Source organism: Trachemys scripta, chromosome 5, assembly GCF_013100865.1.
Source record: "Trachemys scripta elegans isolate TJP31775 chromosome 5, CAS_Tse_1.0, whole genome shotgun sequence".
Lineage (NCBI taxonomy): Eukaryota > Metazoa > Chordata > Testudines > Emydidae > Trachemys > Trachemys scripta.
This window is the reverse complement of record NC_048302.1, coordinates 79,524,465-79,536,202: the sequence shown is the minus strand read 5'-3', so window position 1 is coordinate 79,536,202 and position 11,738 is coordinate 79,524,465. Positions and strand designations below refer to the sequence as shown.

Sequence of the window (11,738 nt, the reverse complement as noted above, 5' to 3'; positions counted from 1 at the left end):
ACTGAAGTGAAAGGACAAGATGCTGATTACATTTAATTCTGGTGAAAATATGGAGTAACTCCATTTACTTCAATGGAGTTGGTCCAGATTTATAGTTGTGATATCAAGATCAGAATCTGGGCCATGTTGTGGAGTGGATAGGTGACTGGCTCTGTCTTTAGTGTGAGGGAGCAGAGAAAATGACATTATTATTACTATGTATTTGTATTACTGTGGCACCTTATGTCTTCTCCATACAGTAACTCCTCGCTTAACATTGTAGTTATGGTCCTGAAAATTGTGACTTTAAGCGAAATGATGTTAAGCGAATCCAATTTCCCCATAAGAATTAATGTAAATGGGGGGGGGTTAGGTTCCAGGGAAATTTTTTTCACCAGACAAAAGACTATATTATTAATACACACACACACACACACAGTATAAGTTTTAAACAAACAATTTAATACTATACACAGCAATGATGCTCGTGAAGCTTGGTTGAGGTGGTGAAGTCAGAAGGTGGAAGAGGATGCGATATTTCCCAAGGAATGCCTTGCTGCTAAATGATGAATTAGCACTCCGCTGAGCCCTCAAGGGTTAACAGATTGTTGTTAATGTAGCCCCACACTCTACAAGGCAGCACAAATGGAGGGAGGGGAGACAGCATGGCAGACAGAGACACACACACTGTGTGTGTGTGCGAGAGAGAGAGAGAGAGTGGAGCTGATGGGGGGCTGCAGGTCCACCCTGGTTCCAAGCCCCCACCAGCTAGATGCAATGGGCTGCTCTTTTTGCAAGCAATGGACAAAGCAGGCGGCTGCCAAACAACGTTATAAGGGAGCATTGCGCAACTTTAAACGAGCATGTTCTCTAATTGATCAGCAACATAAAAATGAAACAGCGTTAAACAGGATGACTTTAAGTGAGGAGTTAATGTACTAGATAGTTAATGGAGCACAATTTAAAGGCAGCCTCTGAGGAAGTCCTGCGTTCTACCAGAGAAATTACCATGAAGCTAGGAAAAGACGAGCTACAGACTTTTTATTTGTATAATAAACAGTAGCATCCAGAAGCTCTAACCAGAAGTGGGCCCCATTATGGTTGGCAATCAGGAATAACCCCATTGTGCTAGGCATAACACAGACACATAGGAACACACACATTTCCTGCCCCAATCAACTTACAGTATATGGGGAAAGGCAGTAGCTCCCATGAGAAGCACGTTAGCTTGGCCCACATTCTTGACAGCTGTAAAAATCTCTACTAACAAAGTTCAATAGATTTTTTTTTAAATTAAGCTTTAAAAGTTTTAATAAAATCTCCAATGTTTCCAATTTGTTAGAGAATGGAAAGATTGCTGAAATACGAAAGAAGCTAGAAGAATTACAAAAAGATAAGATGCACAGGGATGTAAAGAAACACTATAGTGCTATTTCAGTCAGCTGCACTACATCTGTAATCAAGGAGTCAAGTTTTAGAACTGCAGTCAAGAAGACATACAGTACAGTTTGCTCTGCTATCTAGTGATTTTGAATCTAGAGAGTTCAGCAGTGATGAATGCATCCAAATTATTGGCCATATATCTTTCTGATATTTCCTATGAAGATGACACCAAAACGTCAAAGGACAGCACTATCACTAATACCTGTTCAATAATATAAAAACTTTGAAATTAAAAAAGAAATTAACCATGCTTGATATCTGTGGACTTGGAAAACACCAAAACTGCCATATCAATTAAAATATATAAATACTAGGAGGCCCTGTCCCACAGTAACTTTACTCAGGCAAAGCCTGTATTGATCTCAAGGGTTATTTTGCCTAAGTATGGACTGAAAGACCTGGCCAATACTTTCCTTTTCCTTTTCATACTATTAAATGTTGAAAAACGTCATGTTCAGTCTCAATTTTTTTTTTTTTTTTTTTTTGGCTATTACTCAGTGAATAACAAAGTGGTAGGCTAGCCCAAGAATCCTTTTGGTACTAAAAGGAGTCTTCTAATACATGTTAACATAAAAACATTATCTTCGTGTAACAATTTTGTATATCTAAATGTTCAAGTTGGATACTTTGTGGATTTCTGTAATAATTTAGCTTTGAAACACTAACAAACTGTTCTGAATACCTGGGAGCTTATAGAGACAAGGTGGGTGAGGGAATAATCTTTTATTGGACCAACTTCTGTTGGTGAGAGAGACAAGCTTTCTGTGTGGTTCGAAAGCTTGTCTCTCTCATCAGCAGAAGTTGGTCTCATAAAAAATATTACCTCACCTGGTTTGTCTCTCTTATAGTCTGGGACTGACATGGCTACACTGCATTGGACCTCATACCAATTCCAGGTGAATTATGTTAAGGGGGGTTAAAGTTTGTGTTTGTGGTCTCAGGTTATAAGAAACTGATTTTTTAGGACACAATAGATTTTTTTCATTTTTTCCCCCTTAATGGAAGTGAAGCCAAACTGCTCTTAAGAAAGATGACAGCACCTTATGCTGTCAAGAGGCAGAGAGAGGAGCACTGTGAAGTGCAGATGAATGGAGATGGTGACCATGTTTGCTATGAAAGGTTGTGGTCTCCGTCCCTTTTGTAAACAATGGGAGATGGTGTCTATTTTGAGAAGGCCATCTTAACAGAAGGCGTATTCTTTTGAAGAAGACAATCCAAATACAGTAATGTGTTTTGACTTGGTTAAGATGAACATCAATCTTTATTGTTTCTAAAGGGAAACCATACATTTACTTTAGACAATATTTTATCTCTGATTAATAAATATTGATGTTCTCAGAAGAGGTAATTGCTGCTTATTGATGCCACCATCATAACATTTATATAAAAATTTAAAATCTAAAATACTTTTTGGTGTGTATATTTGATGTATAAACCTCTCCAACAATACGAGTAAACTATAACATTTGTATTAATATAGTTTAATTTCACACTTTAAACATATATGATTTGTACATAATTTATGTATTTATTTTGTTTACATATTTATAAAATATAGTCTCAAATAGGATACAATTAAAATCTGGGTTTGCCTTATTTGACTGAATTCTATCTTCCACAAAACTTTTATTTACTTCAAATGTCCTTTAATCATTGAATTGTTACAGTTTACAAAATCCAAGAAGTGTATTCTTTATCCCACTGTTCAAAGCTAATATGATATCAAGTGTGTAGTCTTGTAGTTCATTACATTTAGTGATCTGAAATTTAAGTGAAACAAAGCTTCCATTAGATGTGCCAATCACAAGTATATTAGATCTAAAGACAACTTTTGCTAAAACAAAACAAACTGTGGCTCCAGTCCTGCAGCAGGATTCACAAGCACGGATCCCTGCACCTATGGAAAGTCCCACTGATTTCAATAAGGCTCTGAATGAATGCAGGAATCCATGCTAGCAAATTCAATTGTAGGATCATGGTCTAAATATCAGAGCATTAGCTTTTCAGGGAAAAAACAAAGACTTGTAAAGCAATGTGAAAGGGGATATTTTGATAAAACATTGCTCATTGCATTTCTTAATATTTATGAGCTATGATTTTCATAGAATAAGTTTGGTATCACCGTTACCTCCGCAAACCCCTACAATAAATTAAACTGCGTTCTTTAGATTTCTTTAAGATGGAATACATGGGAGATAGTTTGAAATACTATATTCCATTTCTCTCTCTAGTACTTATGTCAGATTTAATAGTTCTTTCTGTCTATTATTTCCAGCAAGCCAATCCTGACTGCATCTGGCAGCAGTCAATGGCACTTTACTACCAGTTACCCATCTTTAAAGTTTGAGGCCTAGTCTAAATACGTTTTTTGTTCCAGAATAACTATTTCAAATAGAGGTGTAACTTTTTACTGCAATAATTATATTGGTAGAACCCCTAGTGTGGACACAGTTATACTAGTACAAAGGTGCCTTATAACAGCTTATCTTTGGAAAGGGGATTAAGATATACTGGTATAGGGCACCATTATCTAGTATAACTGCATCCACAGTGGAAAAGGATGTGTACCACTTTAAAACAGTACAACTTTTGTGTGTAGACAGACCTTAGTTTCAATAAAGGTAAATGTGGAGCATCAAGCAGCTTCTGGTTTAGTCTTACAGGTATAAATAAAAACTTAAAACTGGCTCTGCAACGCAACAGGACTGCTCACTTACAGCATCTGGGCATGGTGGGAAAAGGAGGGTAATTAGAAGAACATTTGGTGGCGGACAGGATGGGGAAGAATATTATATACTTTCAACTTCAAGATTCAAAAAAAAAAAATCTAAATCACAAATGTGAAACACATTCCTATGTGTCAAATTTTCAAGAGTGTGCAACTAACCTGGAGTTCCCCTACAATGTTTTGCACTACACAAGTGTGCATGTGGAAATCATATTTGCATGTATAGTTAATTGATCTGTATGCAAATATTTGGTGTCTGCTCTTGAAAATGTTTTGCTAAGAGAATCTAAAGAAAACAATCTAATTTTTTTATTTACTGTGACTTCTCGAGTTTTGACAAATGAGATCTGAGACCAAATATATTCTAAATATAAACAACATAACACAAGAACTTTAAGAAATGGACTGTATATAAACCTGTGCTAAAAGAATGTTAATGTTGGAAAAGAAAGCACTAAGACATTAGCAACTATCAGACTCCCAACTTAAATACCATGCTCCAGACTGTACTGGCTTTGATTAGCCATTATTACAGGTTTTATGTTGGCCACCAGAGGGAGCCAATTTTATTTCACATATACAATAGAAACAAAAAAGTCAGTTTTATTTTTAATAAAGATATGTTCCTGGTTCCCTGTATATTATAGCAAGGGCAGAGGATGTCAAAAGAATCAGAACACAACAGGTCAATGATATCATATCATGCAGGAGGTCAATAGGTACATATTTCATTTTAAATTAATCTGACTATACAAATGAGTAGGAACGAATTCAGAAAATTATTTCATCTATACGTTTCTTATCCTTTTGTCATTAACTAATTGGTCAGAAGGGAAAGAAACACTACTGACTTTAATTTTTAATTTATTTTAAAAATGTTTACTACACCTCTACCCCGATATAACGCTGTCCTCAGGAGCCAAAAAATCTTACCGCGTTATATCGAACTTGCTTTGATCCGCTGGAGTGCGCAGCCCCGCCCCCCCGGAGCACTGCTTTACCGTGTTATATCTGAATTTGTGTTATATTGGGTTGCGTTATATCGGGGTAGAGGTGTATTTTATAAACTATAAACATGAAATATCGAAGTAAATGTAAAGTGTTTACCTTGTAACATTTAAAGCCATTATACTTGTAGAGGGCCTGCTTTTTGATCCAGTAGGAGGATGAAAAATCCGTCCTTCTTTATTAGTTGTGATGGGCTTAGAATATTTAACCACATAGGGCTCAGCAGAATGGGAAGGATAAGGATCAAATGTTCCTGCTTTCATGCCCCCTGACTGGAAAAGAAAAGGAATGTTTCAAAGTCCTAATTTACAATATAATTGCTTTAACTATATTTTTCCATACAAAGGTAACCCAGAACACTGCATGGCAAATCACATCATATTATTTACATATCAGAAAACTACATACCACGTGTGTTTAAAGTCAACAGGAAACTGTTAAGAAAATTTAAATAATTACATTGGTGAATACTTGATTTGACAAATTCTTTTGTATGTATCCTGGATTATGAGGAAAGAATCTTAAAAATACAAAGGGTATTGTAAAAAAAATTAAAATGTAGGGTTTTATTGTGGCAAAAATGGAGCCGATAAAGATCACCTCTGGTTCCCATCAGTACAGCTCCACTGGTGGTACCAATAGTGGTACCATCTGGCAGGATTCAAGCATTATTATCAGCATGTTTCCTAACCATACCCAGAGCACTAGACAATATGTAAAAAGCAACAGAGGATTAATATGGTGATAGATACACCATTGGCTAGTCTCTACCAGCCCTCCCACTAGAATAGCAGTGAGAAGGGTGAGGAAGTGGTGTTACCACGTGCATCCTAGTGCTCTCAGATTTGGGGGCCCTGCATAGTTCTGAGTCCTCCAGAGGAGTGCTAGGTGGAGGAGTTACCTTATTTTATTCCTACTGTTATGAACTGGGTGAAACCTTGTTACTGATGAGTTAAAACCTCATTCAGATTGATAGGTGTGAACTCAACCTTCAATTAACATAACTGTAAGCATAAACCACCACCCAAGATAAAAGGTGTGTTTGAACCTGCCCAGGAGCTTTTGGCTGAGTATTGTTTGAGTAGAAGGTGTGTGTGAAGAGAGAGCACATAGAAATAAAGGACAGACAAGAACATAGAGAGAGGGAAACGCAAGAAAGCCAATCAGGAGCCTGTAAGCACAGCATGACTCTAGAACAAGCTAGAGAGTGAGCTTTGGGTCTGGGGTTGGTTTGGGGGCTGTAAGATAAGAAACTGTTCCTTTTGTTCTTGGTTCCTTCTGCATTCAGAGACACAGGATTTTGTTCATTCCTTGTAAATAAACAAGAGTGTATCAAGGAAAATACCAGACTCCATCAATTTTCACTTCCAACTGGAATATCCCCAGGGCCTCAAACTCTAATTAGCTGCTGTGGTCTAAAATGGGCAACTCTACATATAAATTTGATTAACTAAATTTTAACAATTGCTCTGTGCTGATTTTAAAGATAAGTTGTTTTCAAGTTATACAGAATATGGTTATATGACAAAGTGACTCACCAGCCTGTGCGCCACCTTGTGGCTGGGTGCAGCGCTGTCAGGGTTTTCCTTTTTCTAACCTTGCTGATCCCGCCATTCAGATCTGCTAGGGCCGTCCTTAGTCTGGTGACTTAGCCCTCCAGTCAGGTCACTTTTTAGCCTCCCGCTTTCGGGCATAAGTCAGAGTTCAGTCCAATAACCGTACAACTCTAGGCCCACTAGGCCTTACAACCCTTGTCCAGGTGCTCCACCAGGATTTTCATAGGTTGTCTAGGGGAACCCAATCCCAACCTCTATCCTGGATTCCCAGCATAATTTCAGGGGCAGCATTCTTTTTTTTTTGCTTGAGGCGGCAAAAAACCTAGAGCCGGCCCTGTTCAGACCTCTCCTGTTTATTCTCTGGGCTTCTTCCTACTGTGGACTGCCTTTTTGCCTTCTTCTCCAGCCCTCTTAAGGCCTAAAGGAAAGGTAACAGAAGAAAGGCACAACACAAAAATAGTCCAAATGTGACCCCAGCTTCCTTGCTTTCAGGAGATACCTGACAAGCCATAGCCTGGCTCAGTATCCTCAAAGCTCTTGTTCAATGTTCATAGGAAGCCTCTGCCAGCTTCATCTTCTGCAGGGCTCCTTCCTAGGAGCAGGTGGGGAGAGGTCTGTCCAAGATGCATCTCCCTTTTAAGGCTCTTCCTCCGAGACTGGAATGCCTCGCTGGTGCCTGAGGCCCAGTGTATACTTAAAATTTAGGAAAAATCCACACTCCTGAATGCCACAACGATGCTGGCCTAACCCCCCAGTGTAGATGTGACTAGGCTGACAGCAAGTTACTACAACAATGGAAGAATCCCTTTCGTTCCTGTAGTAACTTCCCCAGCTATGGCACTGTAACCCCTGTAGAGTACACAAGCCGTGAGCCCAAAGCTACTTTTAACCCCTTTTTCCCTGGTGCAGGATTTGTACAACCCATCACAGGTTATTTATAGTTTCTGGTTTTGTATAGAATCAAACTAGATTTCATTGCTTTGTAAATTACAATCACAAGTGACAAAGAAAACTCAATCATACCTTTCGTATTTCTGACATAGGAGAACTTTTGCAATAAAAGACCACGAGGTTGCATTTTAAAAGTAAAATTCAAAATGATCTGGACAAACTGGAGAAATGGTCTGAAGTAAACAGGATGAAGTTCAATAAGGACAAATGCAAAATACTCCACTTAGGAAAGAACAATTAATTGCACACATACAAAATGGGAAATGACTGCCTAGAAAGAAGTACTATGGAAAGGGATCTGGGGATTGTAGTTGATAACAAGCTAAATATGAATCAACAGTGTAACACTGTTGCAAAAAAAGCAAGCATGATTCTGAGATTTATTAGCAGGAGTGTTGTAAGCAAGACACAAGAAGTAATTCTTCTACTCTCCTACGTGCTGATAAGGCCTCAACTGGAGTATTTTGTCCAGTTCTGGGCACCACATTTCATGAAGGATGTGGACAAATTGGAAAAAGTTCAGAGAAGAGCAACAAAAATTATTAATGGTCTAGAAAACATGACCTATGAGGACAGATAGAAAAAATTGGGTTGTTTACTCTGGAGAAAAGAAGACTGAGGGAGGACATTACAGTTTTCAAGTACATAAAAGGTTGTTACAAGGAGGGAGAAAAATTGTTCTCATTAACCTCTGAAGATAGGACAAGAAGCAATGGGCTTAAATTGCAGCAGAAGAGGTTTAGGTTGGACATTAGGAAAACTTACTGTCAGGGTAGTTAAGCACTGGAACAAATTGCCTAGAGAGGTTGTAGAATCTCCATCATTGGAGGTTTTAAGAACAGGTTAGACAAATACCTGTCAGGAATGTTCTAGTTATTACTTAGTCTTGCCTTGAGTGCAGGGGACTGGACTAAATGACCTATTGAGGTTTCTTCCAGTTCTACACTTCTATAATTCACTTTTATGACGGATTTTAGGGAGTTTATTTTACAGCAGGTGTTATAGAACAAAATAACACTCTCAACATATTCAGGTTCAACTGAAGTAGCATCAGGCTTTATTCTGAGAAAAATACCTATTGAGGTTCAGAGCCAGGAAGCCATTGCATTGAGCAGATATGGACTGGTACTCACTGAGTTCTTAGATAGCCAATGTAGGGGGCTTCTGGTGGGCAACGACCAATAGGGCATTAGTTATGCTCATTTAACTAGAAGCCCTGCACAGGTTGCATGAGTTCCTTACAGTAGGAAGAAGCAATAAGATTTTTTAATACCTACTTCTTCATCAGAGCTAAAATAGCTCATTTGTTCATTAATACTGTATATCAGTGGTCACCAACCGATCGCGATCAACCGGTTGATCCTAGAGTATCTCCTGCACCCAACACCGTGTTCAAGCCCGACCCCCCTGCCAGAGCCAGTGCCCCATACCCCCTCCTGCACCTCTGCCCCAGCCCTGACCCCCCTCCCAGAGCCAGCATCCTGTACCCCCTCTTGCACCCAAACACCCTCTCAGAGCTTGCACCCCTCATCCCCTCCTGCACCCCAACCCCTTGCCCCAGGCTCAGTCCAGAGCCCCCTCCCATACTGCAAACCCTCGGCCCCACCCCAGAGCCCGCACCCCAGCCCGAATCCCTACCCCAGCCCGGTGAAAGTGAATGAGGGTGGGGGAGAGCGAGTGATGGAGGGCGGAGGGATGGAGTGAGCAGAGCAGGGATTTGGGGAAGGGGCAGGGCCTTGGGGAAGGGGAAGGGTACATCCTGGGTTGCCCTTAAATTCAAAAAGTGATCTTGGGTGTAAAAAGGTTGGAGACCACTGCTGTAGTAATTGATTAGAAATAGATTTAACTACTTTTTAAAGTAATTTTACAGCTTGATTCTGCAGCCCTTACTCACTTTGATGAGCATTTACTCATGAGTAAGACTGTAAGAAATTTGTGGGTTTTGGTTCAAAAGTTGTAGCCAGTTTGTTAAAGTTGTGGTTCAAAGCATGCAGTCTATTTTCCAAAACATGGCAACAGAAGAGACTCTATATGTCCTGTTTGGCTCTCAAAGACAAGCATGACAGAGAGGTGGCTGGGCCAAGTTTGAATTGCATTACAACCCTGTGTGCCAGGTCACAATGCCACTCACTCAAATATAGCGCATCCACTCCTCCATCATGTCAGCCCAAATGTGAGTGAGTGGCCCAAATTTGCAGCAATTATAAAAAGCTGCAGATTCCACAACAAAATCTTGGCTGGGATTTTCTTAGCACTGGAACAAATTGCCTAGGGAGGTGGTGGAATCTCCATCCTTGGAGGTTTTTAAGAAAAGGTTAGATAAATACCTGACAAGAATGGTCTAGTTCAGTGGTTCTCAAAAAAAAATGTTCGCAGACCACTTGAAAATTGCTGAGGGTCTCGGTAGACCACTTAATGATCTTTCCAAATGTTGTTTGTACCAGTAGCTAACTATTGTAAAGTATTTTGGATAAAAGTGCTATATAAAAAAAACTTTATAATAATTAATATTTTTTGTTCTACAAATAAAAGCACACAACTCATATTTTAATATCAGTATCTTATCTTTCTAATGTGATGGATGTGCCCTCTCTCTCCCGCCGCGGCAGCCCCCAAGCTGGGGCTGGGAAGGAGGGGGGGGTCTCTCTCTCACCACAGCAGCCACAGAGCTGAGGCTGGGAAGAAGGGGGGTCTCTCCCCAGCAGCCGCAGCCCTGGAGCTGGGCAAAGTCGCTTCTTTCTCTGGCCACCCCAGCCCTGCACATCCCAAAGTCCCCTCACCCCCTCTTCTCACCCCACTGCCCCCTCCCACCTACCACCTATTCCCCTCAAGGCCACTACCTCACCTTACATGTGCATCTTTTCCAGGGTCCAGGCACCTAATTAGTGGAGCTATGTCTGCATGGTTCCACTAATTAAGAGGGCGGCCCTTCATTCTCTCGTGTGTGGTCCCCCAGGCGCGCACCTTAGAGGGAACTATCGCGGACCACCTGAATGGAGCTCGCGGACCACAGTTTGAGAACCTCTGGTCTAATTATTACGTCGTCCTGTCTTGAGTGATGGGGACTAGACTAGAGGACCTATTGAGGTCCCTTCCAATCCTACTCTTCTACAATTTTTGTCTTCTATACAATATGATTTAAACTTTCTACAAGAACACCACCAAATATTTGGATTTTCACTTTTTACTACAGTAGTTAGAGAGCAGACTCACCTTTTTAGCAGGAGAACTTGGTTTAAAGGGGTGTGCAACTGGCTTTTCTGGGGTTGGTTTCTTAGCTGGTGCCAAAGGTTTATCATCATAATATGGATTTATGTCAAAATACTCCCGAGGATAGAGATTTAACTTGAAAGGCCCTCCTTTAACCAAACGCAGATGGTCTTCATGCACCTTCTGTAAAATAAGTAGTTTTAAAGGTATCACCTTGGGCATTTTTACCTCAGATTATTCTGATTAGAAAAAAATAAAAAGAGATTTAAATTCAGTCTTGAAAAAAACTTACTTTTAGCAATGTATTTAATGTAATTTCCTCTGTTAATGTTAATTCTGGCTTCCACATATACATTAGGCACAACATAATGCATAACGAAACAATCCACTTAACAACAACAAATGCTAGGAAACTATGACACACTTAAAGAAGAATTTAAGGACTTCTTAAAATAAATAAATTTAAAAACTCTTTAAGATCTCAAATTAATTAATGGACACATGGTACATGTATGGACTTTAACATTAGAAATACAGTACAACCTTGCTAATTCATGCTAATGATGGGGAGCAAATTTTCACTGCTTAATGAATAAGAAACAAATGTTGCCCTCCTCCGGAGGACAGAGGTACCTGTAGCAACCAAAACAATGTGGTTCTACTGCATGAGGAGAAGGCAGGATTTGGGGAGTTATACAATTGGTAGTACACCTTTTTTTAATTTAAATTTAGAGCTTGCAAAATGTGCCAGATTGACAACCCGGGAGAATTAGGTCCTTTATTTATCCTCCAGCTTCACCACAATGACCGTCTATGGGTTGACTTGTAGAGACCAACCACCTCTAAAGCCAAGAGGATACTTC

The 11,738-nt window shown here is 39.7% G+C and overlaps 1 protein-coding gene across 3 annotated transcripts in view; it reads right to left on the bottom strand.

Annotated features, from left to right (window-relative positions):
- The window catches only part of C5H4orf47 (chromosome 5 C4orf47 homolog), a 36,813-nt gene that overhangs the window by 6,694 nt on the left and 18,381 nt on the right, over positions 1-11,738 (bottom strand). For 2 of the 3 annotated variants that reach the window (XM_034771156.1, XM_034771154.1), the window contains 2 exons: positions 10,879-11,058; positions 5,258-5,430 (listed from right to left, as the gene is read on the bottom strand). In XM_034771156.1, coding sequence (XP_034627047.1) covers positions 5,258-5,430; positions 10,879-11,058 — 353 coding nt within the window. Of the gene's footprint in view, positions 1-2,215; positions 3,183-5,257; positions 5,431-10,878; positions 11,059-11,738 lie in introns of those variants that run through there. The other variant, XM_034771157.1, reaches the window with a different exon arrangement.